The sequence below is a fragment of the Stegostoma tigrinum genome, chromosome 23 (assembly GCF_030684315.1).
Source record: "Stegostoma tigrinum isolate sSteTig4 chromosome 23, sSteTig4.hap1, whole genome shotgun sequence".
NCBI classification, from domain to species: Eukaryota; Metazoa; Chordata; class Chondrichthyes; order Orectolobiformes; family Stegostomatidae; genus Stegostoma; species Stegostoma tigrinum.
Genome location: NC_081376.1, coordinates 47,952,913 through 47,974,273, shown reverse-complemented (window position 1 = coordinate 47,974,273; position 21,361 = coordinate 47,952,913). Strand labels below are relative to the sequence as shown.

The 21,361-nt window shown below is 43.5% G+C and overlaps 1 protein-coding gene across 1 annotated transcript in view; it reads right to left on the bottom strand.

The window, feature by feature from the left end:
- jmjd8 (jumonji domain containing 8) overlaps positions 1-21,016 on the bottom strand; it is a 32,057-nt gene extending 11,041 nt beyond the window's left edge. Inside the window, exons 1-5 of the mRNA XM_048552507.2 lie at positions 20,862-21,016; positions 9,259-9,348; positions 4,116-4,164; positions 1,354-1,450; positions 201-269 (exon numbers count right to left, since the gene is read on the bottom strand). Of these exons, the coding sequence (XP_048408464.1) occupies positions 201-269; positions 1,354-1,450; positions 4,116-4,164; positions 9,259-9,348; positions 20,862-21,010 (454 nt within the window). The 5' untranslated portion in view covers positions 21,011-21,016. The remainder of the gene's footprint in view (positions 1-200; positions 270-1,353; positions 1,451-4,115; positions 4,165-9,258; positions 9,349-20,861) is intronic.
- Between the last annotated feature and the right edge of the window lie 345 nt (positions 21,017-21,361).

The window sequence follows — 21,361 nt, the reverse complement described above, 5'->3', positions numbered from 1 at the left end:
CAAATGTGATGTATAAATTTCAAAATCTGATGCAAATCAATGTGCAAGAACCCGCTGTTTGAACATAAAGTTCCAGATTTTGGTCTGTTATTATTCCTTTGTTCATTGTTCCCTCTTCATCCTTCTTGGTATATACAAAGGGCTGTCTTTAGAATCAATAATGTTTTAATCAGAGCTGCACGATTAAAAAAAAATCTCACCACTTCCCATCGAATCCAAAGACTGAGGCTTCATCATGTGTTCAACATATTCTTCAAAAGAAACGTCAACTGTAATGAAGAAGAAGGTAAACTATTTAATTCTAGAGCATAGCTGGTGCTTTTGCTTGTATTTATAACAATTTTTGTGACAAATGCAAATATTCTCTTGATTTTTTTTATATACATCCAACTTGGCTGGAGTGAGCCAAGAAAAGAAAATAGTAGAACATATACTGCATTGCATTGGGTAAATTTTTGTTTACATTTGATTCACTGTTGACAAAAACACATTTTTACAGAGTCCTAACGGACTGATACATTACGGCAGCCAGACAAAAAGTTGAAGCCGAAAAGCAGATAGAAACCAGGAGAAGCAGCAAAAAAAAAATTGTTCTTGTCAAGGTGTTTTACACATACACGTCCAATAAAGTCAGTCACAAAACAGTACATGTTCAGAAGGACCCCTAATGTGAAAAGCTATTGCAATAAACATATCAGTGAGGAAGTCAAGTCATCCAGTGAGACACTGAATGGGAAGAAACAAGTAATAATATTCTCAAACCTTGAAGCATTGAAGAAATGTGAAGAGGTCAATTCTTTGCATCTTGTACTGGGAAACTCACATGTGTGCTTGGTGGGACAGGGGAGGAAGAGATGGATGAATCACAGTATGAACAAGGAGGCCTTTGACATCTCAATATATCCATTTTTTATACGTATCCAGTTTGGACCTCAGTACATGGAGCAGATGCACAAAATTTGCCCACAACAGAAAAACAGATTCTTTGTCAAAGAATTAGGTAAGACATTTGGAAAAAACAATGAAACTACTGATAGATGTGAATGAATAGACAAAATTTTAACAAAATGTTCTTTTTAAAACTGGAGACCGCTGAATTCCTCAAAAGGAAAATTGGATAAAGATTTGAAACAGCAAAAGATACAAGGCTCGAGAGAGAGTGGGACATTTACGTTGCTTTAGCAAAGAACTGATGTAACACGATGGTCTAAAATCTTCTATAGATATAAAAGAAAACAGATTAAAGAAAAATGCATTGAAGTGGTTCACTGAAGAAACTGTAAATCAGCAAGGTTAGAAACTATAACCAGCCTCTAAAGAGATACAGAATGTGTTTACTAAACATACGTGTACCTTTCTGATAGGAGTAAGTGTTTGCTGTGCTCAATCTCACCAGTCGATTTCCAAACTCCCGCAGGAGACTTTGCTTTGAACAGAGAGCCCGGAACTGCTGCAAGATTGAAACACACAATACCAGGTCGCAGAACAGCTTTCAGAGAGGGTTTGGCACTTCACTGTTCCCTGTTGTGGTATCTGACACTAATAACAGCTGTTGGCTGAGTAATGACATCCCCATATTTCGACATCACATGTGCAGAATAATGGATTGGTTTGAAAATGACTAGTAAGACTATAATTTAAAAGATGAGTACAAATTACATCATGAACCACATGACTGAAGAAAGAGTTAAGAGATTAAAACTTGATCATGAGTTTAAATTACAGTCCTGGTATCTAAGTCTACAACTATACTTCTATTCAACAGACTACAATTATATGTTTTTATTTGACACAGTAACAGTCAGCAGGTGGCTAGTGTTCTCAGATGGCTTTGACTACATCTTGAGCGAGTCCCAGAAAACAAACTGTAGACCATTTTCTTGGGGGGAAAAAATCTGTCTTCAGTGTTTCAGACAAGCCAAACCTGCACTGTCTTCATTGGCAGGAGGGGGAAGGGGGAGTTCCTCTTGTCTCTTCTTGTTCCGGAGATCTCTCAACTTGTCCCAGCCAACATGAACAGATTAACTAATATTTGAGGGAACTTCTTGTACTGTTAAGTGACTGCCATGCTCATTACATGACGGATTGTGATGCAAAACAACCTCATTTTGGTGAAGTGCTTTGGGTATTTTTAAGAGATGTGATCTTGGTGTTTTGGGAACATAGGACTTAGGAGCAAGATTAGACCATTTAGCCTATCAAAACAGTTCTGCCACTCAGCAAGATCATGGCTGGTCTCACTGTAGTCTGAATCCTACTTTCCTTCTGTTCCCATAACTGTTGATTCACTTGTCTTAAAAATCTAACTCTTCCTTCAATAAATTCAATGATGCAGCCTCTACTACTTTCTAGGGAAGACAATTCCACAGAACAACAACTCTCAGAAATAAATCCTCAAGTCCCTCTTAAAAGAAAGATCTCCTATTCTTAAAATGTTTCCTCTAGCTCTAGTCTCCTTCACAACAGGAAACATCCTCCCACTGCCATCCTTACAAACCTTTTCAGAATCTTAAGATCATTTCTCATTATTCAAAATTCCAGTGAGTACAGACCTAGTCTATCCAACCTTCCCTCATTCCTGGGATGAGGATATTATCCTACAAGTCCAGTGATCAGTTTCTGAACTGCTTCCAGTGCAGTTTTCCAAAACAGTTACTTTTGTCTTTTTTCGCCCTTCCATGTGTGCCCACTTATTTCAACAAAATCTCCAATTTATGATTAGAGATTCTTCAGGGAGTTGTATAGCATCCTTAACCAGAACCAGCTGAACACACTTGGTTGTACAGATAATCATATTAAATACATTATCAGGGTGACATCTCTACATAAAAATCCATCAGTTGCTGAGGCAAGTAATTTAACAGCAGAAATTCATAACTGGAGACCAAATCATATCAAATTCCAGACCAAATCTGAAAACAAGACAAGTATTGCTTGAGTAATTTCCAAAAAGGCCCCTTCATATGAAAGAATGCTGTTCAAATCCAGTAGATAATCACATTCCCCAAACAGTAGGTTTACCGCTCATATACCGGGCCAAGCGCCAGAAGTACTCTGCAGAACACTGATTGGCTGTCAGTTGGAATGCTGCATTCAAGTCTGTGCATCATTTTTTAGGGAACAGGTCAAGACCTTTGAGAAGGTACGAATGATATTTACTAAAATGGTACCAGAGATAAGGTATAGAGATAACGGGAACTGCAGATGATGGAGAATCCAAGATAACAAAGTGTGGGGTTGGATGAACACAGCAGGCCAAGCAGCATCTTAGGAGCACAAAAGCTGACGGGGTCAAGGCCCGAAATGTCAGCTTTTGTGCTCCTAAGATGCTGCTCGGCCTGCTGTGTTCATCCAGCCCTGCACTTTGTTACCAGAGATAAGATACTTCAATTATCTCACATGAGACACAAAGAGCCTGGATTGTTCTCCTCAGAGCAGAATGGAGAGGAGCAACTTACTGCAGATGCTGGAATCTGAACTGAAAACAAAAATGCTGGCGATCACAGGTCAGGCAGCATCAGTGGAGAGAAAGCAAGCTAATGTTTTGAATCTAGATGACTCTTCACCTAGACTCAAATCATTTGTTTGCTTTCTCTCCAGAATTATGAGGAGATTTGATAAAAGGTGCTCAAAATAATGAATGCTTTTAACAGAGTAAATAAAGAGAAACTGTTTCCAGTGGACAACAGGATTGTAACCACAGGATACAGATTTAAGATGATTAGCAAAGAGATCAGAGGCAATACAAAGAAACTACTTTACCCGTAACATTGTTGAGATCTGGAACCTATTGCCCGAAAGATGGTGAAACTTTCAAAACAGAATTGAATAAAAATGTAAAGGGAAAGATTTCACAGGTCCATGAAGAAACAGCAAAGGAGCAGAAATATTTGGTTAGCTCAATTGGTACAATGGGCTGAATGACCTCCTTGCAGCGTATCATGCTATGATTCTAAGTGATAAAACATATATTCGGTACTAAAATATATTTGCTTTAAACACAAAAGCATAAATCTAGCAAACATGACATAAATTAGAGTACTTCAACATGCCACAAACGTGTTTTTCAATGAGTTATGTTTGATCAGAAAAAAGTACATCACAAGGTTATTCACCTCATTCTGTGTGATTCCTCGGATAATCACTGGCTTAGAATAAGCATACCTGTAAAACAAAGAAGGTTGTTTTAGGTTAAGGATTAGAACATATGGACATTTTGACTTCACTGCTATTAAGTGCAAGTACAGAAACTTGTAAGAATGATGTGCTCACAACTTGGCATTTTTTTTTAACAACTTGCTTATACTTACCAAAATAGTCTTCTCATCGAAGATTTACCCAGTGAAGGAACAGAGCCAAGAACAACGATTTTCAAACCAACAAGTCACAAAATTGAAGCACGTGGAACATGGAAATGAGAAATAGAACCACAAATCACCCATGGACTCCACATGGGCCTTTCAACCAATTCATTTACAAAAACTACTCAGTCCAAATTCTTAGAGATAATGGGAACTGGAGATGCTGGAGAATCCAAAATAACAGTGTGAAGCTGGATGAACACAGCAGGCCAAGCAGCATCTCAGGAGCACAAAAGCTGACATTTCGGGCCTAGATCCTCCAAATTCTTGTTCCTGTTTGCAGCTTTGAACAGTTCTAAAGCAAACATTCACTATAACGAATTTGGCAAAAATCATCGTAAGTTAGATCAACATGCCCTGATTTGCCAGTGACAAATCTGTGGCAAAATTTTCTGGAAAACTAAATGAAACTTTTTCTTATTCATTTGTGGGATGTGGATGTCACTGGCTGGCCAGCATTTCTTGCCCATCCCTTGTTGCCCTTGAAAAGGTGATGGTGAGCTGCCTTCTTGAACTGCTGCAGTCCATCTGCAGTAGGTTGACCCACAATGCCACTGGGGAGGGAATTCCAGAACTCTGACCCACCAACAGTGAAGGAACAGTGATATATTTCCAAGTCAGGATGGTGAGTGACTTGCAGGGGAACACCATCATCTCCAAGTTCTCATATGTCTGCTGCCCTTGTCCTTCTAGATGGAAGTGTTTGTGGGTTTGGAAGGTGCTGTATGAGGATCTTTGGAGAATTTCTGCAGTGCATCTTGTAAATAGCACACACTGCTGCTGAGCATCGGTGGTGGAGGAAGCAGATGCTTGTGGATGTAGTGCCAATCAAATGAGCTGTTTTGTCCAGAATGGTGTCTAGCTTCTTGGAGTGTTGTTGGGGCTGCACTCATCCAGACAAGTGGGGAGTATTCCATCACATTCCTCACTTGTGTCTTGTAGATGGTGGACAGGGCTTTCAGGAGTCAGGAGGTGAGTTACTCGCCGCAGTATTCCTCGCCTCTGACATGCTCTTTAGCCACTGTTTATGTAGGAGTCCAGTTGAGTTTCTGGTCAATGATAACCTACAGGATGTTGACAGTGGGGGATTCAGTGATGGTAAAACCATTGATTGTCAACAGGTGGTGGTTAGATTGTTTCTTATTGGTGATGGTTGTAGCCTGGCATTTGTGTGACGCGAATGTCACTTGTTACTTGCCACTCATCAGTCTAAGTCTGGAAATTGTCCAGATCTTGTTGCATTTGAACACCAATTGTTTCAATATGTCACGAACGATGCTGAACATTGTTCAATCACTGACAAACATCCCCACTTCTGACCATGAGAGAGGGAATATCATTGACAAAGCAACTGAAGATGGTGGGGCTGAGGACACTACCCAAAGGAACGCCTGCAGAGATGTCCTGGATGTTTGGCCTCCAATAACCACGACCATCTTCCAATGTGTCAGGTATAGCTCCAACCACCAGAGAATTCGCCCCCAATACCCATTGATTCCAGTTTTGCTTTGGGCTCCTTAATGCCACACTCAGTCAAATGCACCCTTGATTCAAGGACTGTCACTCTCACCTCATCTCTGGAACTCAGCTTTTTTGTCCATGTTTGAACCAAGGCTGTACGGAGATCAGGAGCGGAGTGGTTCTGACGGAACCCAAACTGGGTGTCACTGAGCAGGTTATTGCTGAGCAGGTGCTGCTTGATAGCACTGTTACTGACACCTTCCATCACTTTACTGATGATCAAGAGTAGACTGATGGGGCTGTCATTGGCCGGGTTGGATATGTCTTGCTTTGTGTGTACGGGACATACTTGGAAAATTTTCGACATTGTTGGATAGATACCAGTGTTGTAACTGTACTGGAACAGCTTGGCTGAGTAGGAGTAAGTTCTGGAGCACACGTCTGCAGTACAATTGTTGGAATGTTGTCAGGGTCCGTAGCCTTTGCTGTATCCAGTGCTTCCAACCGTTTCTTGATATCACAGAGTGAATCGAATTGGCTGAAGACTGGTATCTGTAATGCTGGGGACCACTGGGGGAGGCTAAGATAGATTATCCACTTGGCACTTCTGGTTGAAGGTTATTGCGATTGCTTTAGCCTCATCTTTTGCACTGATGTGCTGGGCTCTTTCATCATTGAGGATGGGGATACCTGTGGAGCCTCCTCCCGTAGTGAGTTGTTTAATTGCCCACCACCATTCACAACTGCATGTGGCAGGACTGCAGAACTTAGATCTGATCTGTTGGTTGTGGGATTGCTTAGCTCTGTCTAACACTTGCTGCTTTCACTGTATGGCATTCAAGTTGTCCTGCTGGGTGGCTTCACCAGGTTGATACCTCATCTTCAGCTATGCCTGGTGCTGCTCCTGGCGTATCATCCTACACTCTCTACTGAACCAGGGTTGATCTCTAGGCTTGATGGTAATGGTTGAATGGGGGACATGCTGGGCCACGAGGTTACAGTTTGTGGAGTACCATCCTGCTGCTGTTGATGTCTCAGAGCGCCCCATGGATGCCCAGTCTTGACTTGCTAGATCTGTGCAAAGTCTGTCCCATTTAGCACTGAGATAGTGCCACACAACACGATGGAATTTATTCTTAATGTGAAGGCAGGACTTCGTCTCCACAAGAACTGTGCGAGGGTCACTCTTACAGATACTGTCATGGACAGATGCAACTGCAGCTGGCAAATGAGTAAGGATGAGGTCAAGTACATTCTATCCTCTTGTTCATTCTCTCACCTCCTACCACAGACCAAGTCTAGCAGCTATGTCCTTTAGGACCCGGCCAGCTCAATCAGTAGTACTGCTGCTCAGTCATTCTTGGTGGTGTATGTTGAAATTCGCCACCCAGAGGACATTTTGTTTCCTTGCCATCCTCAGTGTTTCCTCTAAGTGTTGTTCAACATGGAGGAGTACTGATTCATCAGCTGAGGGAGGACGCTACATGGTAATCAGCAGGAGGTTTCCTTGCCCATGTTTAACCTGAAGTCATGGGGTCCAGTGTCAAAGTTGATGACTCCTACAGCAACACCCATCTTCCTCACAATGCCGCCACCTCTGCTGGGTCAGAACTGTTGACGGAACAGTGCTTGTGATGGTGGCGTCTGGGACATTGTCTGTAAGGTATGATTCTGAGAATGTGACTATGTCAGGCTGTTGCTTAACTAGTCTGTGAGACAGCTCTGCCAATTCTGGCATTAACCCCCAAATGTTAGTGAGGAGGACTTTGCAGGGTGGATAGGGCTGTTTCTGCCGTTGTCTTTTCCAGTGCCGAGGTCAATGGCTGGTAATCCATCCGGTTTCACTTCTTTGAGACTTTGTAGCAATTGATACAACTGAATGGCTTGCTAGGCTATTTCAGAGGGCAGTTGACAGTCAACCACATTGCTGTGGGTCTGGAATCACATGGAAGCCAGACCAGGTGAGGGTGACAGATTTCCTTTCCTGAAGGACATTAGTGAACCCAAATGAATTTTTCCAACAAGAGGCAATGATTTCATAATAATCAGCGAATTCTTAATTCCACACTTTTGAAAAAAAAATTATTGAATTCAAATTCCATCATCTGCCATGGTAGGATTTGAACCTGGGTCCCCAGAACATTCGCTGGGTTTCTGGATTAATGGTCTAGTGATAAAACCACTAGGCCATTGCCTACCCTGTCTATAATGCATTGTGCAAAGCAGGAAATCCGATGAGATGCAATCATTGACCAGTACATCGATTCTGGTGCCTAGGCTATTAGGCTAAGTCCAATATCTGTTAAGTATCGTAGCAAGTGTGAAAAATTTTGCTACCTTCAGAGAATCCCGGTTAAATTTGTATCTTAACTCCTGATCAACAAAATACATCGTTGTGTGTGTGAACTTTCAAGTCCATGTCAGCTCATGTGACAAATTATTACAATCTCTTCCAAGGCAGCTTCTTAAGTGGTTGCTGCAATAAAAATGACAAATCTTGGTTGAGACATTTGCCTGGATTCATTGAGTCAGGAGACGTGAATATATCTCATGGATTGCCAATTTGACAGTGCAGCATTGATTAAGGGAAACACTTGGCCTGTAAATTGCTTAGATTGATCTCCTATAAGTATGTTAATTTGGATCAATAGGTAAAGGTTTATGCCTGTTCTATGTGGAGCACTATGAAGGTACTAAGCCTCTGGGAAATAAAGGAACTTGCTTCCTCAAACCCAAGTCCATAAAACAAGCTGCTGCCAGGTCTCCTTTATTAAATTTCATCTTAAATACCAGTAGTGTGAGGAACAGCTTAAATGCAGCAAATTTGTGATTTTAAGACAACAAAATGTGAGGCTTGTGATTTTTGTAGGTTTCAACAAGAGAAGAGCAACAATAATGGCATTAATTTTCAGCAATTGACTACTGTTCAAAAATCCCAGGAAATTATGTACAGCGGTGTAAGTGACTCCTGACTCTCACCTCCTGATTCCATGAATCGAAGAAAAAAAAAACCTGGTCACAGACTTATCACTTTTTTTTGAGACCACATAAAAGCTGCCTTAAAAGAGACTGTAGCTATTTATTACAAACGTTGGCCTGAAATTATAAGTCCACACAAAATAAAGTTGTTTTTATTAATCTGGGGTTGAGGTACTTGTTTAACCAAGATCCTTAAAAGTAAAACATTTATTCAAGTGTTGCTGTAATTCTCCTAAACATTAGGCTTAGTCTGAATACAATGTCAGTGACACAATTCCGTGGATCATCTGCACAAAAATGGTGCATGTCATTATTATGGCAGAGATTTTTAGCAAATTCAAATTCTAAAAGGAGATTCATGTAATGGATTTGGCAATTGCTACGATCAGATTAATACACTTCAAACTCTAGGAATACAGTACGAGAGGATATGTTCAGCTCAGCTGCAAAAACATACCGGTGAACAAATTCAGAATAGGTCAAAGAGTCTCTCACTTCCACATTGCAGGGTCCTTGGTCAATCATCCGTGTGGAGGGGTCTGTCCTCCTGCAAAAAAAGGAAGGTGCAAAATGGAATTTCCCGATGATTGTGCAATGCAGTTGGCACAATTAATACATTCAAATTAGTAAACAGGTAAGGCAGTTAGAAGGCTTTAATGCCATCTGGGTTTGCCTACAGAATACCAAGCCATTTAAAAGTAACATCTATAAGAGATGTGCCTTGTGACACACTCAGTCAGGACACGACTGCAAATAGTTAGTTGTTTTTTCTCATTAGATAATCAACCCAACATACATTAGTGACAGAGATAATGGGAACTGCAGATGCTGGAGATTCCAAGATAATAAAATGTGAGGCTGGATGAACACAGCAGGCCAAGCAGCATCTCAGGAGCACAAAAGCTGACGTTTCGGGCCTAGACCCTTCATCAGAGAGGGGGATGGGGTGAGGGAACTGGAATAAATAGGGAGAGAGGGGGAGGCGGACCGAAGATGGAGAGTAAAGAAGATAGGTGGAGAGAGTGTAGGTGGGGAGGTAGGGAGGGGATAGGTCAGTCCAGGGAAGACGGACAGGTCAAGGAGGTGGGATGAGGTTAGTAGGCAGATGGGGGTGAGGCTTGGGATGGGAGGAAGGGATGGGTGAGAGGAAGAACCGGTTAGGGAGGCAGAGACAGGTTGGACTGGTTTTGGGATGCAGTGGGTGGGGGGGAAGAGCTGGGCTGGTTGTGTGGTGCAGTGGGGGGGAGGGGATGAACTGGGCTGGTTTAGGGATGCAGTAGGGGAAGGGGAGATTTTGAAACTGATGAAGTCCACATTGATACCATATGGCTGCAGGGTTCCCAGGCGGAATATGAGTTGCTGTTCCTGCAACCTTCGGGTGGCATCATTGTGGCAGTGCAGGAGGCCCATGATGGACATGTCATCAAGAGAATGGGAGGGGGAGTGGAAATGGTTTGCGACTGGGAGGTGCAGTTGTTTGTTGCGAACTGAGCGGAGGTGTTCTGCAAAGCGGTCCCCAAGCCTCCGCTTGGTTTCCCCAATGTAGAGGAAGCCGCACCGGGTACAGTGGATGCAGTATACCACATTGGCAGATGTGCAGGTGAACCTCTGCTTGATGTGGAATGTCATCTTGGGGCCTGGGATGGGGGTGAGGGAGGAGGTGTGGGGACAAGTGTAGCATTTCCTGCGGTTGCAGGGGAAGGTGCCGGGTGTGGTGGGGTTGGAGGGCAGTGTGGAGCGAACAAGGGAGTCACGGAGAGAGTGGTCTCTCCGGAAAGCAGACAGGGGAGGGGATGGAAAAATGTCTTGGGTGGTGGGGTCAGATTGTAAATGGCGGAAGTGTCGGAGGATAATGCGTTGTATCCGGAGGTTGGTGGGGTGGTGTGTGAGAACGAGGGGGATCCTCTTGGGGCGGTTGTGGCGGGGGCGGGGTGTGAGGGATGTGTCGCGGGAAATGCGGGAGACGCGGTCAAGGGCGTTCTCGATCACCGTGGGGGGAAAGTTGCGGTCCTTAAAGAACTTGGACATCTGGGATGTGCGGGAGTGGAATGTCTTATCGTGGGAGCAGATGTGGCTGAGGCGGAGGAATTGGGAATAGGGGATGGAATTTTTGCAGGAGGGTGGGTGGGAGGAGGTGTATTCTAGGTAGCTGTGGGAGTCAGTGGGCTTGAAATGGACATCAGTTACAAGCTGGTTGCCTGAGATGGAGACTGAGAGGTCCAGGAAGGTGAGGGATGTGCTGGAGATGGCCCAGGTGAACTGAAGGTTGGGGTGGAAGGTGTTGGTGAAGTGGATGAACTGTTCGAGCTCCTCTGGGGAGCAAGAGGCCTGTCCCGCAGGCCCGACCAGGCCCCCTCCACCGACACTCTCATCCGCCTAGCTGAACTCGTCCTCACACTCAACAACTTCTCTTTTGACTCCTCCCACTTCCGACAGACTAAGGGGGTGGCCATGGGCACCCGCATGGGCCCCAGCTATGCCTGCCTCTTTGTAGGTTACGTGGAACAGTCCCTCTTCCGCACCTACACAGGCCCCAAACCCCACCTCTTCCTCCGGTACATTGATGACTGTATCGGCGCCGCCTCTTGCTCCCCAGAGGAGCTCGAACAGTTCATCCACTTCACCAACACCTTCCACCCCAACCTTCAGTTCACCTGGGCCATCTCCAGCACATCCCTCACCTTCCTGGACCTCTCAGTCTCCATCTCAGGCAACCAGCTTGTAACTGATGTCCATTTCAAGCCCACCGACTCCCACAGCTACCTAGAATACACCTCCTCCCACCCACCCTCCTGCAAAAATTCCATCCCCTATTCCCAATTCCTCCGCCGCATCTGCTCCCACGATAAGACATTCCACTCCCGCACATCCCAGATGTCCAAGTTCTTTAAGGACCGCAACTTTCCCCCCACGGTGATCGAGAACGCCCTTGACCGCGTCTCCCGCATTTCCCGCGACACATCCCTCACACCCCGCCCCCGCCACAACCGCCCCAAGAGGATCCCCCTCGTTCTCACACACCACCCTACCAACCTCCGGATACAACGCATTATCCTCCGACACTTCCGCCATTTACAATCCGACCCCACCACCCAAGACATTTTTCCATCCCCTCCCCTGTCTGCTTTCCGGAGAGACCACTCTCTCCGTGACTCCCTTGTTCGCTCCACACTGCCCTCCAACCCCACCACACCCGGCACCTTCCCCTCCAACCGCAGGAAATGCTACACTTGTCCCCACACCTCCTCCCTCACCCCCATCCCAGGCCCCAAGATGACATTCCACATTAAGCAGAGGTTCACCTGCACATCTGCCAATGTGGTATACTGCATCCACTGTACCCGGTGCGGCTTCCTCTACATTGGGGAAACCAAGCGGAGGCTTGGGGACCGCTTTGCAGAACACCTCCGCTCAGTTCGCAACAAACAACTGCACCTCCCAGTCGCAAACCATTTCCACTCCCCCTCCCATTCTCTTGATGACATGTCCATCATGGGCCTCCTGCACTGCCACAATGATGCCACCCGAAGGTTGCAGGAACAGCAACTCATATTCCGCCTGGGAACCCTGCAGCCATATGGTATCAATGTGGACTTCACCAGTTTCAAAATCTCCCCTTCCCCTACTGCATCCCTAAACCAGCCCAGTTCATCCCCTCCCCCCACTGCACCACACAACCAGCCCAGCTCTTCCCCCCCACCCACTGCATCCCAAAACCAGTCCAACCTGTCTCTGCCTCCCTAACCGGTTCTTCCTCTCACCCATCCCTTCCTCCCACCCCAAGCCGCACCCCCAGCTACCTACTAACCTCATCCCACCTCCTTGACCTGTCCGTCTTCCCTGGACTGACCTATCCCCTCCCTACCTCCCCACCTACACTCTCTCCACCTATCTTCTTTACTCTCCATCTTCGGTCCGCCTCCCCCTCTCTCCCTATTTATTCCAGTTCCCTCCCCCCATCCCCCTCTCTGATGAAGGGTCTAGGCCCGAAACGTCAGCTTTTGTGCTCCTGAGATGCTGCTTGGCCTGCTGTGTTCATCCAGCCTCACATTTTATTATACATTAGTGACAGCAATCTTCACAAACCTGTAATCACAAGAACATTTCAAATATCAGAAATAACTTCAAGATACAGATCAAAATACATAGCAGCTAAGATTACCCTTGGTCACAATTTCTAACTGTAAATTAATGTTAATGGCCACTTCAAAGAGAATTTTTTCTAGGCACGTGAAAACTGATTCGTGGAGTATTAAGCTCACTCTAAAATACAACGTACTAAAATAAATCTCAATAAATCCAAATATGCCTCTGTTTTGTTAAAACAACACAATTTAAAGAGATGACACAACGTAAATTCATAAATATAAATAACGTTACTTTATCTGCATGCAGGAGAAAAATGGTCTTGTGGATAATAGTGATGCTCCCTCCCTGAATGTCTGGATTTAAGTTTAACCTGCCCCAGAAGTGTGTCATAGCTTGTCTGAACAGGTTGATTCAAAATTTTTTTTGTTTAAACCAACACGCAGAAGGGAGGATCGTGTTGTGTAGTGGTTGTGTCCCTACAAATGTGCCAGAAGGTCTAGATTCAAATCCCACATCAAGGGAGTGTCATGACACATCCAACAGGTTTAGTAAAAACTAATCAATATTCTGCCATGAACTTATGATCTGTTTTGGTAAATGCAATATAATAAATTAAAATTCCGTTTACTAACCATTGTATGAATACTGCGCAAAATCATTCATTGGGTACTGCAATAGGTGTCAATCAACTGAGACACTGGACACAAAACTACAAAGCATCAACTGGTATGCTTTATGGGTAATAATCAATTAGTAGCATGTCTTTAGAATGCGTTAGTCAATTGCATAACAAACAATTGGCAAGAACTAAAGACAGTGGTTTGTCAAGCTCTGACATTGTAAACCAGAGTAAAGCATTCAATACTTGCAGAAACCATCATAAAAACAGTTCCTGGAGATGTAAATGGTATAGTCATGATAGGTCGTATAACAAGAAACACAAACGAAATAACTTTCTAATCACAGACCTGTTATAGCACAGAACGTGGTCATTTGGCCCATAACACCTGAACTCTCTCTGACCAAACAATTCACAGAGGGCTGTTCTCTTGTCTTCTCCTCATAACCCTACACATTCTTCTATGCTGCGAAAGTGATTACATAAATAAGTGTAGAGAAGGAAATCTCCTACTGAGAAATGTTTATTTTTGTTTTAAGCAGATCCTGAAGCTGGCAGTAGCTATACTACCACGCATATGTTATAGCCTTAGCTTAGTGGCAGCTCTTTTGCCTCCAAGTCAAGCTGTATATTGAAGTTCTATTTCAGAGATGTGGGCACAATTTGATGGCTCATGCCTTCCCCGAGTTCATCTCACATACATCCATAGCATGAACCCCATTCCCATTTATCTGCTGACCACCCAACTTCTTTCTTAAACCCCTTGCTGGCTGTAATTGTAAATGACTTCTTTTCAAAACTATCATCACTTTAAACAAATCTATGAATGGACTATAATCATCCATAAGTGTCAGCTGATCCAAACTTTTCCAGCTCCAAAACTGCTTTTTCTCTGCACCCAGTTGGTCAGCACTTTCTCTAGTCTCTTGCAGATCCTCTACCCCTCCCCTCTGAAACTTTTTGCAAAGCTCCCCTCCTCTTCCTCCCAAAAACAAGATCCTCCTTAAAACCCATCCGTATTAAAGCTGTTAGACAAATGCAATGTAAATATATTCCCTAAAGTGACTTATTTCACTACATTTCCAGATCAAATGCGAGGATAGAGGCTGAAGGTGAGTGCTGCTGCTCTGTGGTTGCATTACACACAGTTGAAGATTGCACAGTTAATGAAATGGTCTGATCCATTTATGCTGTTATACTTATGAATTAATACATCAGGAAATAAGAAATAGGTGCAGGACTACACCCTACAGACCTTCTAGCCTGCTCTGCTATTGAATTAGATTATGGTTGATCTTATGCCTCCACTGGACTTTCCTGCCATACTCCCCACATTGTTGAGAGATATAAAGTCTGTCACTGCATCTTGGAGTCTATCTTGGAATACACTCAAAGATGAAATGTCCACAGTCTTCTAGGGTAGACATATCTAAAGATTCACAATCAAATGGAGAAATGTCTAATCATCTCAGACTGAGATGAGTAATGCGTTATCTGAGGTCATGCCCTCTTGTTATAGGCTCCCTCTGAAGAGAAAACACCCTCTCAGGTTTTACCTCGTCATGTACCTCGAGAATTCTTTATGTTTCACTGAAATTATTTCTTACTCATCTCAACATTAAAGAGTATAAGCTCAATTTATTCAGCCTCCCATCATGGGACAAATCTTTCGTCCTAGGGAACAGTCTAGCGAACCCTTGCCATTCCACCTGCAGGTCAAATATATAGAAAATAACTGCACTCAGTACTTGCTCGCAGAAGGACCTATCATATTTAAAGCAAGATTTCCTTGTAATCGTATTCCAGTTCCCACACACAAAAGTTAGAACATCATTTACATAGAAACATAGATAATAGGGCAGAATGACCCTGTCCTGCACCTTCGAGCTTGCACCACCATCAATATGAACATGGCTGATCATGCAATCTCAATATCCCATTCCTGTCCTCTCCCCACTCCCTTTGATCCCTTTAACCGCAAGGCCACGTCCAGCTCCTTCTTGAGTATATCTAATGAACAGGACCCAACAGCTTCCTGTGGGAGAGAATTCCACAGGTCCACAATTCTGAGTGAAGAAATCCTTCCTTATTTCAGTCCTCAATAGCTAATCCCTCATTCTTAGACTGTGACCCCTAGTTCTGGACTTCCCCAATGTCAGGAACATTCTTCCTGCATGCAGGCTGTACAGACACATTGGTATTTTACTAGTTTCTAGGAGATCCCGTTTCATTCTTCTAAATTCCAGCCAATACAAGCCCAGTCAATCCAGACTTCCCTCATGTCAGTCTTGCCATCCTGGGAATCCAGTCTGGTGAACCTCCTGGACCCCCTCAATGGCACGAATGTCTTTCCTCAGACCAGGAGACCAAAACTGCAGACAGTGCTTGCTAATTGCTCAGGTGTATCTGCACAATAACTAAGTACGAGTACAACCAGTACATTCAAATATCAATATTGAAATTTCAACCATTTTTGTTAGAAATTTTGAACTTTTCTTAAATGAATTTTGGACCTTGGCCAGCTCTCTCCTCACATCATGAACTCGGAGTGTTTTAAACTTAAAGATTCCAGGTCTGGATTTTTAAAGAATTTGCTCATGAGATTTGTGTTGCTGGCTAGACCAATATTTATTACCCATCTCTAGTTGCCCAGACAACAGTTAAGGGCAACCATATTGCTGTGGGTCTGGAGACACCTGTTGCCAAGACCAAATAAGGACAGATTTCCTTCCCTAGAAGCCATTCGTCCTTCACATTAGTAAACCATGGAGATTTTATGACAATTGACAGTGATTGCACGGCTGTTGTCAGACTACCATTTAATACCAGATTTTATTGAATACAAATTTTGAACTCATGTCCCCCGAACATCAACTGTTTTTGATTGCTAGTCCTGTAATATTACCACTCTGCCACAATCACCCCTTGAAATAAATTGTTCTCAAAGTAAAAATGAATTCAATTGTATTATGATCATTTTTGCCAGTGGATATGTTATCGTAAGATTACTGATTAAGCCTCCCTCATACTCAATACTAGATCTAAATCAGCTTCGTCCCTCGTGGATTCCAGTGCATTGTTTCAGGAAGCTGGCATGAAAGCATTCGACATACTCACCTTCCAAGTGAACTCTGCCCATTTAATTTGTTTTGTCTATCTGAAGACTGAATCCACCATGGATTATTCTGATATAATTGGACCTTGCAACAAAGGTTTCTTCATTAATATTTAGTGCAGTGCTATAACGACTGTTAAGGGAACTTTAAACCATCCTTACCAACATTTTTTGACACTTAACATTGATATTTGCTACTGGTACAGATGTTAGTTCCTGATCTACTCAGCCAAGAATCCTTTCCTACATTTATCCTTACATTATTCTTCCTTATTAGGCTGATGATTTCCCTTCCATTCTGCCAGTTCCGAATATTCATTTCCTGACCTTGGTCACTTAGTAACTGATGCTTCTGCAATTGCGATTAGATCAAACCAATCCATCTATATTCAGGCATGTAGCTGGGTCCACCTTATTATGAACGCTTGTACATTCGGATAAAAATCTGTTAGTTTTATTGTAACTTATATGGACCTTTGCTGCTTCACTATTAGCACAGATCATTGAAGGTGGTAGGACAGGCGGAGAGCTCAGCAAGTAAAGCAAACAGTATCCTTGGCTTTATTAGTAGGGGCATAGAGTACAACAGCAAGTAAGTGATGTTCAACTTGTATAAGACAACATTTCAACCTCAACTGGAGTACTGTATACAGTTCTGGATGTCACATTATAGGATGTGAATGCATTGGAGAGAGTGCAGAAGTGATTTACAAGCATGGTTCCAGGGATGAGAAACAACAGTTATGAGGACAGACTGAAGACATTGGGACTGTTCTCTTTGGACAGAAATAGGCTAAGGGACATAAGGCAGCAGTTTTCAAAATTATAGGTTGGTTATACTGGATACAGTATATTGGAGAAACGGTTCCTGCTTGTAAAATGGCATAAATTTAAATTTACAAAAGAGGCAAAGGTGATAGGAGAAAAAACAAAACTGAATGAACTGCATGCGTTGTAAATCAGAACTGAAAACAGAAGTTACTGACAAAGCTCAGCGGGCCTGGCAGCATCGGTGAAGGTAAATCAGGGTTAACATTCTGGGTCTGGTGACCTTTCCTCTGAAGGAACACTTTCCCTCAGCAACTACAGAAATCTCACAACACCAGGCTATGGTCCCGATGTAGTAAGACTCTGAAAGCTTGTGTTTTCAAATAAACCTGTTAGACTGTGATTTCTGAGCTTGCCCAACCCAGTCCAACATCAGTACCTCCACATTTCAGCAAGTCGTTAGGGTATGGAATGCATTGTCTTGAAGTGTGGTGCAGAGTGGCTGAATTGTGAAATGCAAAAGGATTTTGGATGTTTACTTCAATAAAAATATTGTGGAAGGGTACGGGGGGAAAAAGCAAGAAATTGGCACTAGGTAATAACGCTCATTTGAGGAACTGGTGCAGATACGGGCAAAACAGTTTGTGTTATGGCGAGGAGGTTGAACTCCTCTGATAATTATAAGTGAAATACCAAGAGAAGCTCGTCTCGTAATCTACTAAAGAAAATGGGAAGAATGGTATAACCTGCCCTTCATCTCCCAATCAGTAATGAAGGAGAGGTTAAATGAAAGAAATCCCTGATATTCACTTTATAAGCAACAAGTAACAATTTATTTATCTAATTCTAACAGTGAACAAATTAGCAGACCTACTAACAAACCGAACAATTCCCCCTTACCTACTAACCATTCCCGAACAGAACCAAACTCTAATGTCATGCTGTTCCAATAAATAAAGTCCACTTAAATAAACCAAAGTAATAAAATAAATTAAATCTTAGACTCTCAAAACTACAGTCAGGATGCATCTTCTAAAATGTTCCACGCCTTTTCTGCTATTCTTCAGTCAGGAATTCTTTCTTCATTAAATCCATGTGTCAGGATTATTAGCCAAGAGTGCTGTGGCACATTTTAGATGGTGTTGATCAGAGAACACAAAGATTTCTACGAGAGCCAAGAGTTTTACTCTTCTGATGGCCGTTTGCTCTCACTCTCATTTTCAAAAAACCCTCTTCTTATATATCCTTGATGATATGTCAATTTTCTAATAACAGGATTGGTCCGAGCTTGTCAATATCATCTGAGGAAGGGTCACCGGACCTGAAACATTAACTCTGTTTTCTCCTTCACAGATGCTGGTAGACATGCTGAGCTTCTCCAGCAACTTTGTTTTTGTTCCTGATTTAAGGTTGTTGACTTGCTCATTGAGCTGGCTTGTTCTCGTTCAGACATTTCGTCGTCATGCTAGGTGACATCATCAGTGGAGACCCCAGAGAGGATAGCCAGCTCGGCAAACAAGTCAACAACCTCACCCACAACCAAAACTAGGAGATTTTTACCAAAACTTTGATCATCAGATTTAAATTAAGTTGGCTTTTGGTAGCTAGGGCCTGGTTTAAATTAACTGGCTGTACTTAAGCTGGTTGCCTTAACATCAAGACAAGCCTAGGTTGCCAACCACACAGCCAATTGATACAGATGATTCAATTTTAGAACTGTCTGTGCATCTACAGCTGCTGGCAGACTTCTTTCTCTCAAAGCTTAGAAAAGCACATCACCTCTTAAAGGGACCATAGACTCTCCTACCCAGTCATTTTTACAAATTCTAACATCCTGCCTTCTAATTCACAAGTACTCTACCCAACTTCGAAACAGTTTGCTTGCATGCCATTAAACTTGTGATTCTGTGAACCACTTTTGTATAAATACAACTAAACATAGCAATCAGCATTTCTGTGTGACACTGAATCTCATGAGATTCGCTGATTTTGACAGCTTTCTGACCTAATGCACCATGACAATTCACATCACAAAGCGTTTTTAGCAGAGCTAAAGTCCAATGTCCTTCACAGGAATGCCAACGACCATAATCTGACAAGTCACATAAAGGTATATTAGGACAAGTAACCAAAAACTACTTGAACAATGTGATAAGAGTCATCATGAAGGAGGAAAGGAAGGAAAATAGGAAAAGAGATTGAGGGAGTGACCAGGCAACTGAAGATTTGCCCCAGTGGCAATGCAACAAAAGCTTGGAATATACGAGAAACCAGAATTGAAGCAGTCAAAAGATCTCAATGTTTGGGTGCTGAATTTTTACAGTACATAGGTTGTGAGGGACAAGACCACAGAGACATTTGTAAATACAATGATTAGGACTTTAAACTTCCACATCAGATCCCAATTTAGTTCAACAAGCACTGGGCTGCCCAAGGCCTGGTGGGAGTTAGGATAGCTGCAACAGAGTTTAAATTAATTCAAGTTTATAGAGTGTCCACAAGACAAAAGACTTATCTTGAGAGCAAATGAATGGTCAAATCCAGAGAAAACAATAGGACGAGTGAGGGTTTCAGCAGCAGATAAGCTGAGGCATAGACAAAGATAAGCATGTTATAGAGGTGAATTTACAGTTTTGGTGAAGGCAAGGGTATGGGATGCATAGGATATGGGGTGGAGGCTGTGCCTAGGGATCAAAGTTTGATACAGGGACCAGGATATCTAGCACTAGGTGAAAAACAGGAATGGGTGCTAGGAATGGCTGGTCAACTTTTTAAAACTGAGCTTCGACTAAGAGGCTAAACATTCTGTATTCAGGTCCGACTTCCTACACGTAAGCACAAGAATCTAGAGTGTCAGCCTAACATGATATGAAGGGAGTGCTGCATTGTCAGAGATGTTACCTTTCAGATGAGACAAAAATAAACCCAAGGCATTTTCTGATACTGGAAGCAGTCATAAAAGATTCCTAAGGCACTGCTTTGAAGAGAGATGAAGTTGTCTTGGTGTCATGGCCAATATTTGTCTCTCATGTAAAATCACCATAAAATTCTGACCATCCATTTGTTATTAGATTACCGTGCAGATATTTAGATACATTCAAATAAAAGGAAGGATGGAAATGCTGGAAATCCAAAATAAAACTCTTAGGTCTGGCAGTACCTTAAGTAAAATCCAAACGTTAACTCTGCCTCCTCTCCCCACAGATGCTGCCGGACCTACTAAGGTTCTCCAGCACCTTCTGTGATTGTTATTTGCGGGGAGGCCTATCGGCCCATCGCGCCCGTGATGGTCCTCAAAGCATCTATCCATTCTAATCCCATTTTATCAGCACTTGGCTCCGAAAAGGATCACAGGAGCAAAGCCGTGAGAGTACCACAACCCCACCGCGCCGCCGGACTGTACAAGGCCTGCTGACAGGCGCTATACAAATGCAACATAGCACGGCAAGCCCCAGATTCCGCCTCTCACCAGCCGCCATCCGCCCGCAGCCCTCCGGCGTCGCCCGCCGCCAACAACAAGACGGCGAGGAGGATCCCGGGCTCCACGCCGTCGCCTCGAACCACAAACCCAACGCGAAACAGGCCGGCCGCTCCGGGCCCGCCAGCTCCAACGGTCATGGCGCGCTGACCTCACACGGGTGTCGGTGCGTAAAACGTGCTCGCAAAGCATCTCGGGAACTGTAGTTCTCGCAACACTCCCAAACAAAACGGCCTACTGTTCCCACCGCGCACCGCGCGCAGCAGGGCCTCATGGGGGCTGTAGTCCATTCGCCTTGTCCCTCAGGTAAGTTCAGGCTCCTAGGTCGTTTTGTCTCAAGACATAACAAGGTGTGGGGCTGGATGAACACAGCAGGCCAAGCAGCATCAGAGGAGCAGAAAGGCTGATGTTTCGGGCCTAGACCCTTCTTCAGTTTTGTCACAATTTGACTTTGCTCCTGGGAGCAGAGAGATGCGCGATGCATCTCATTT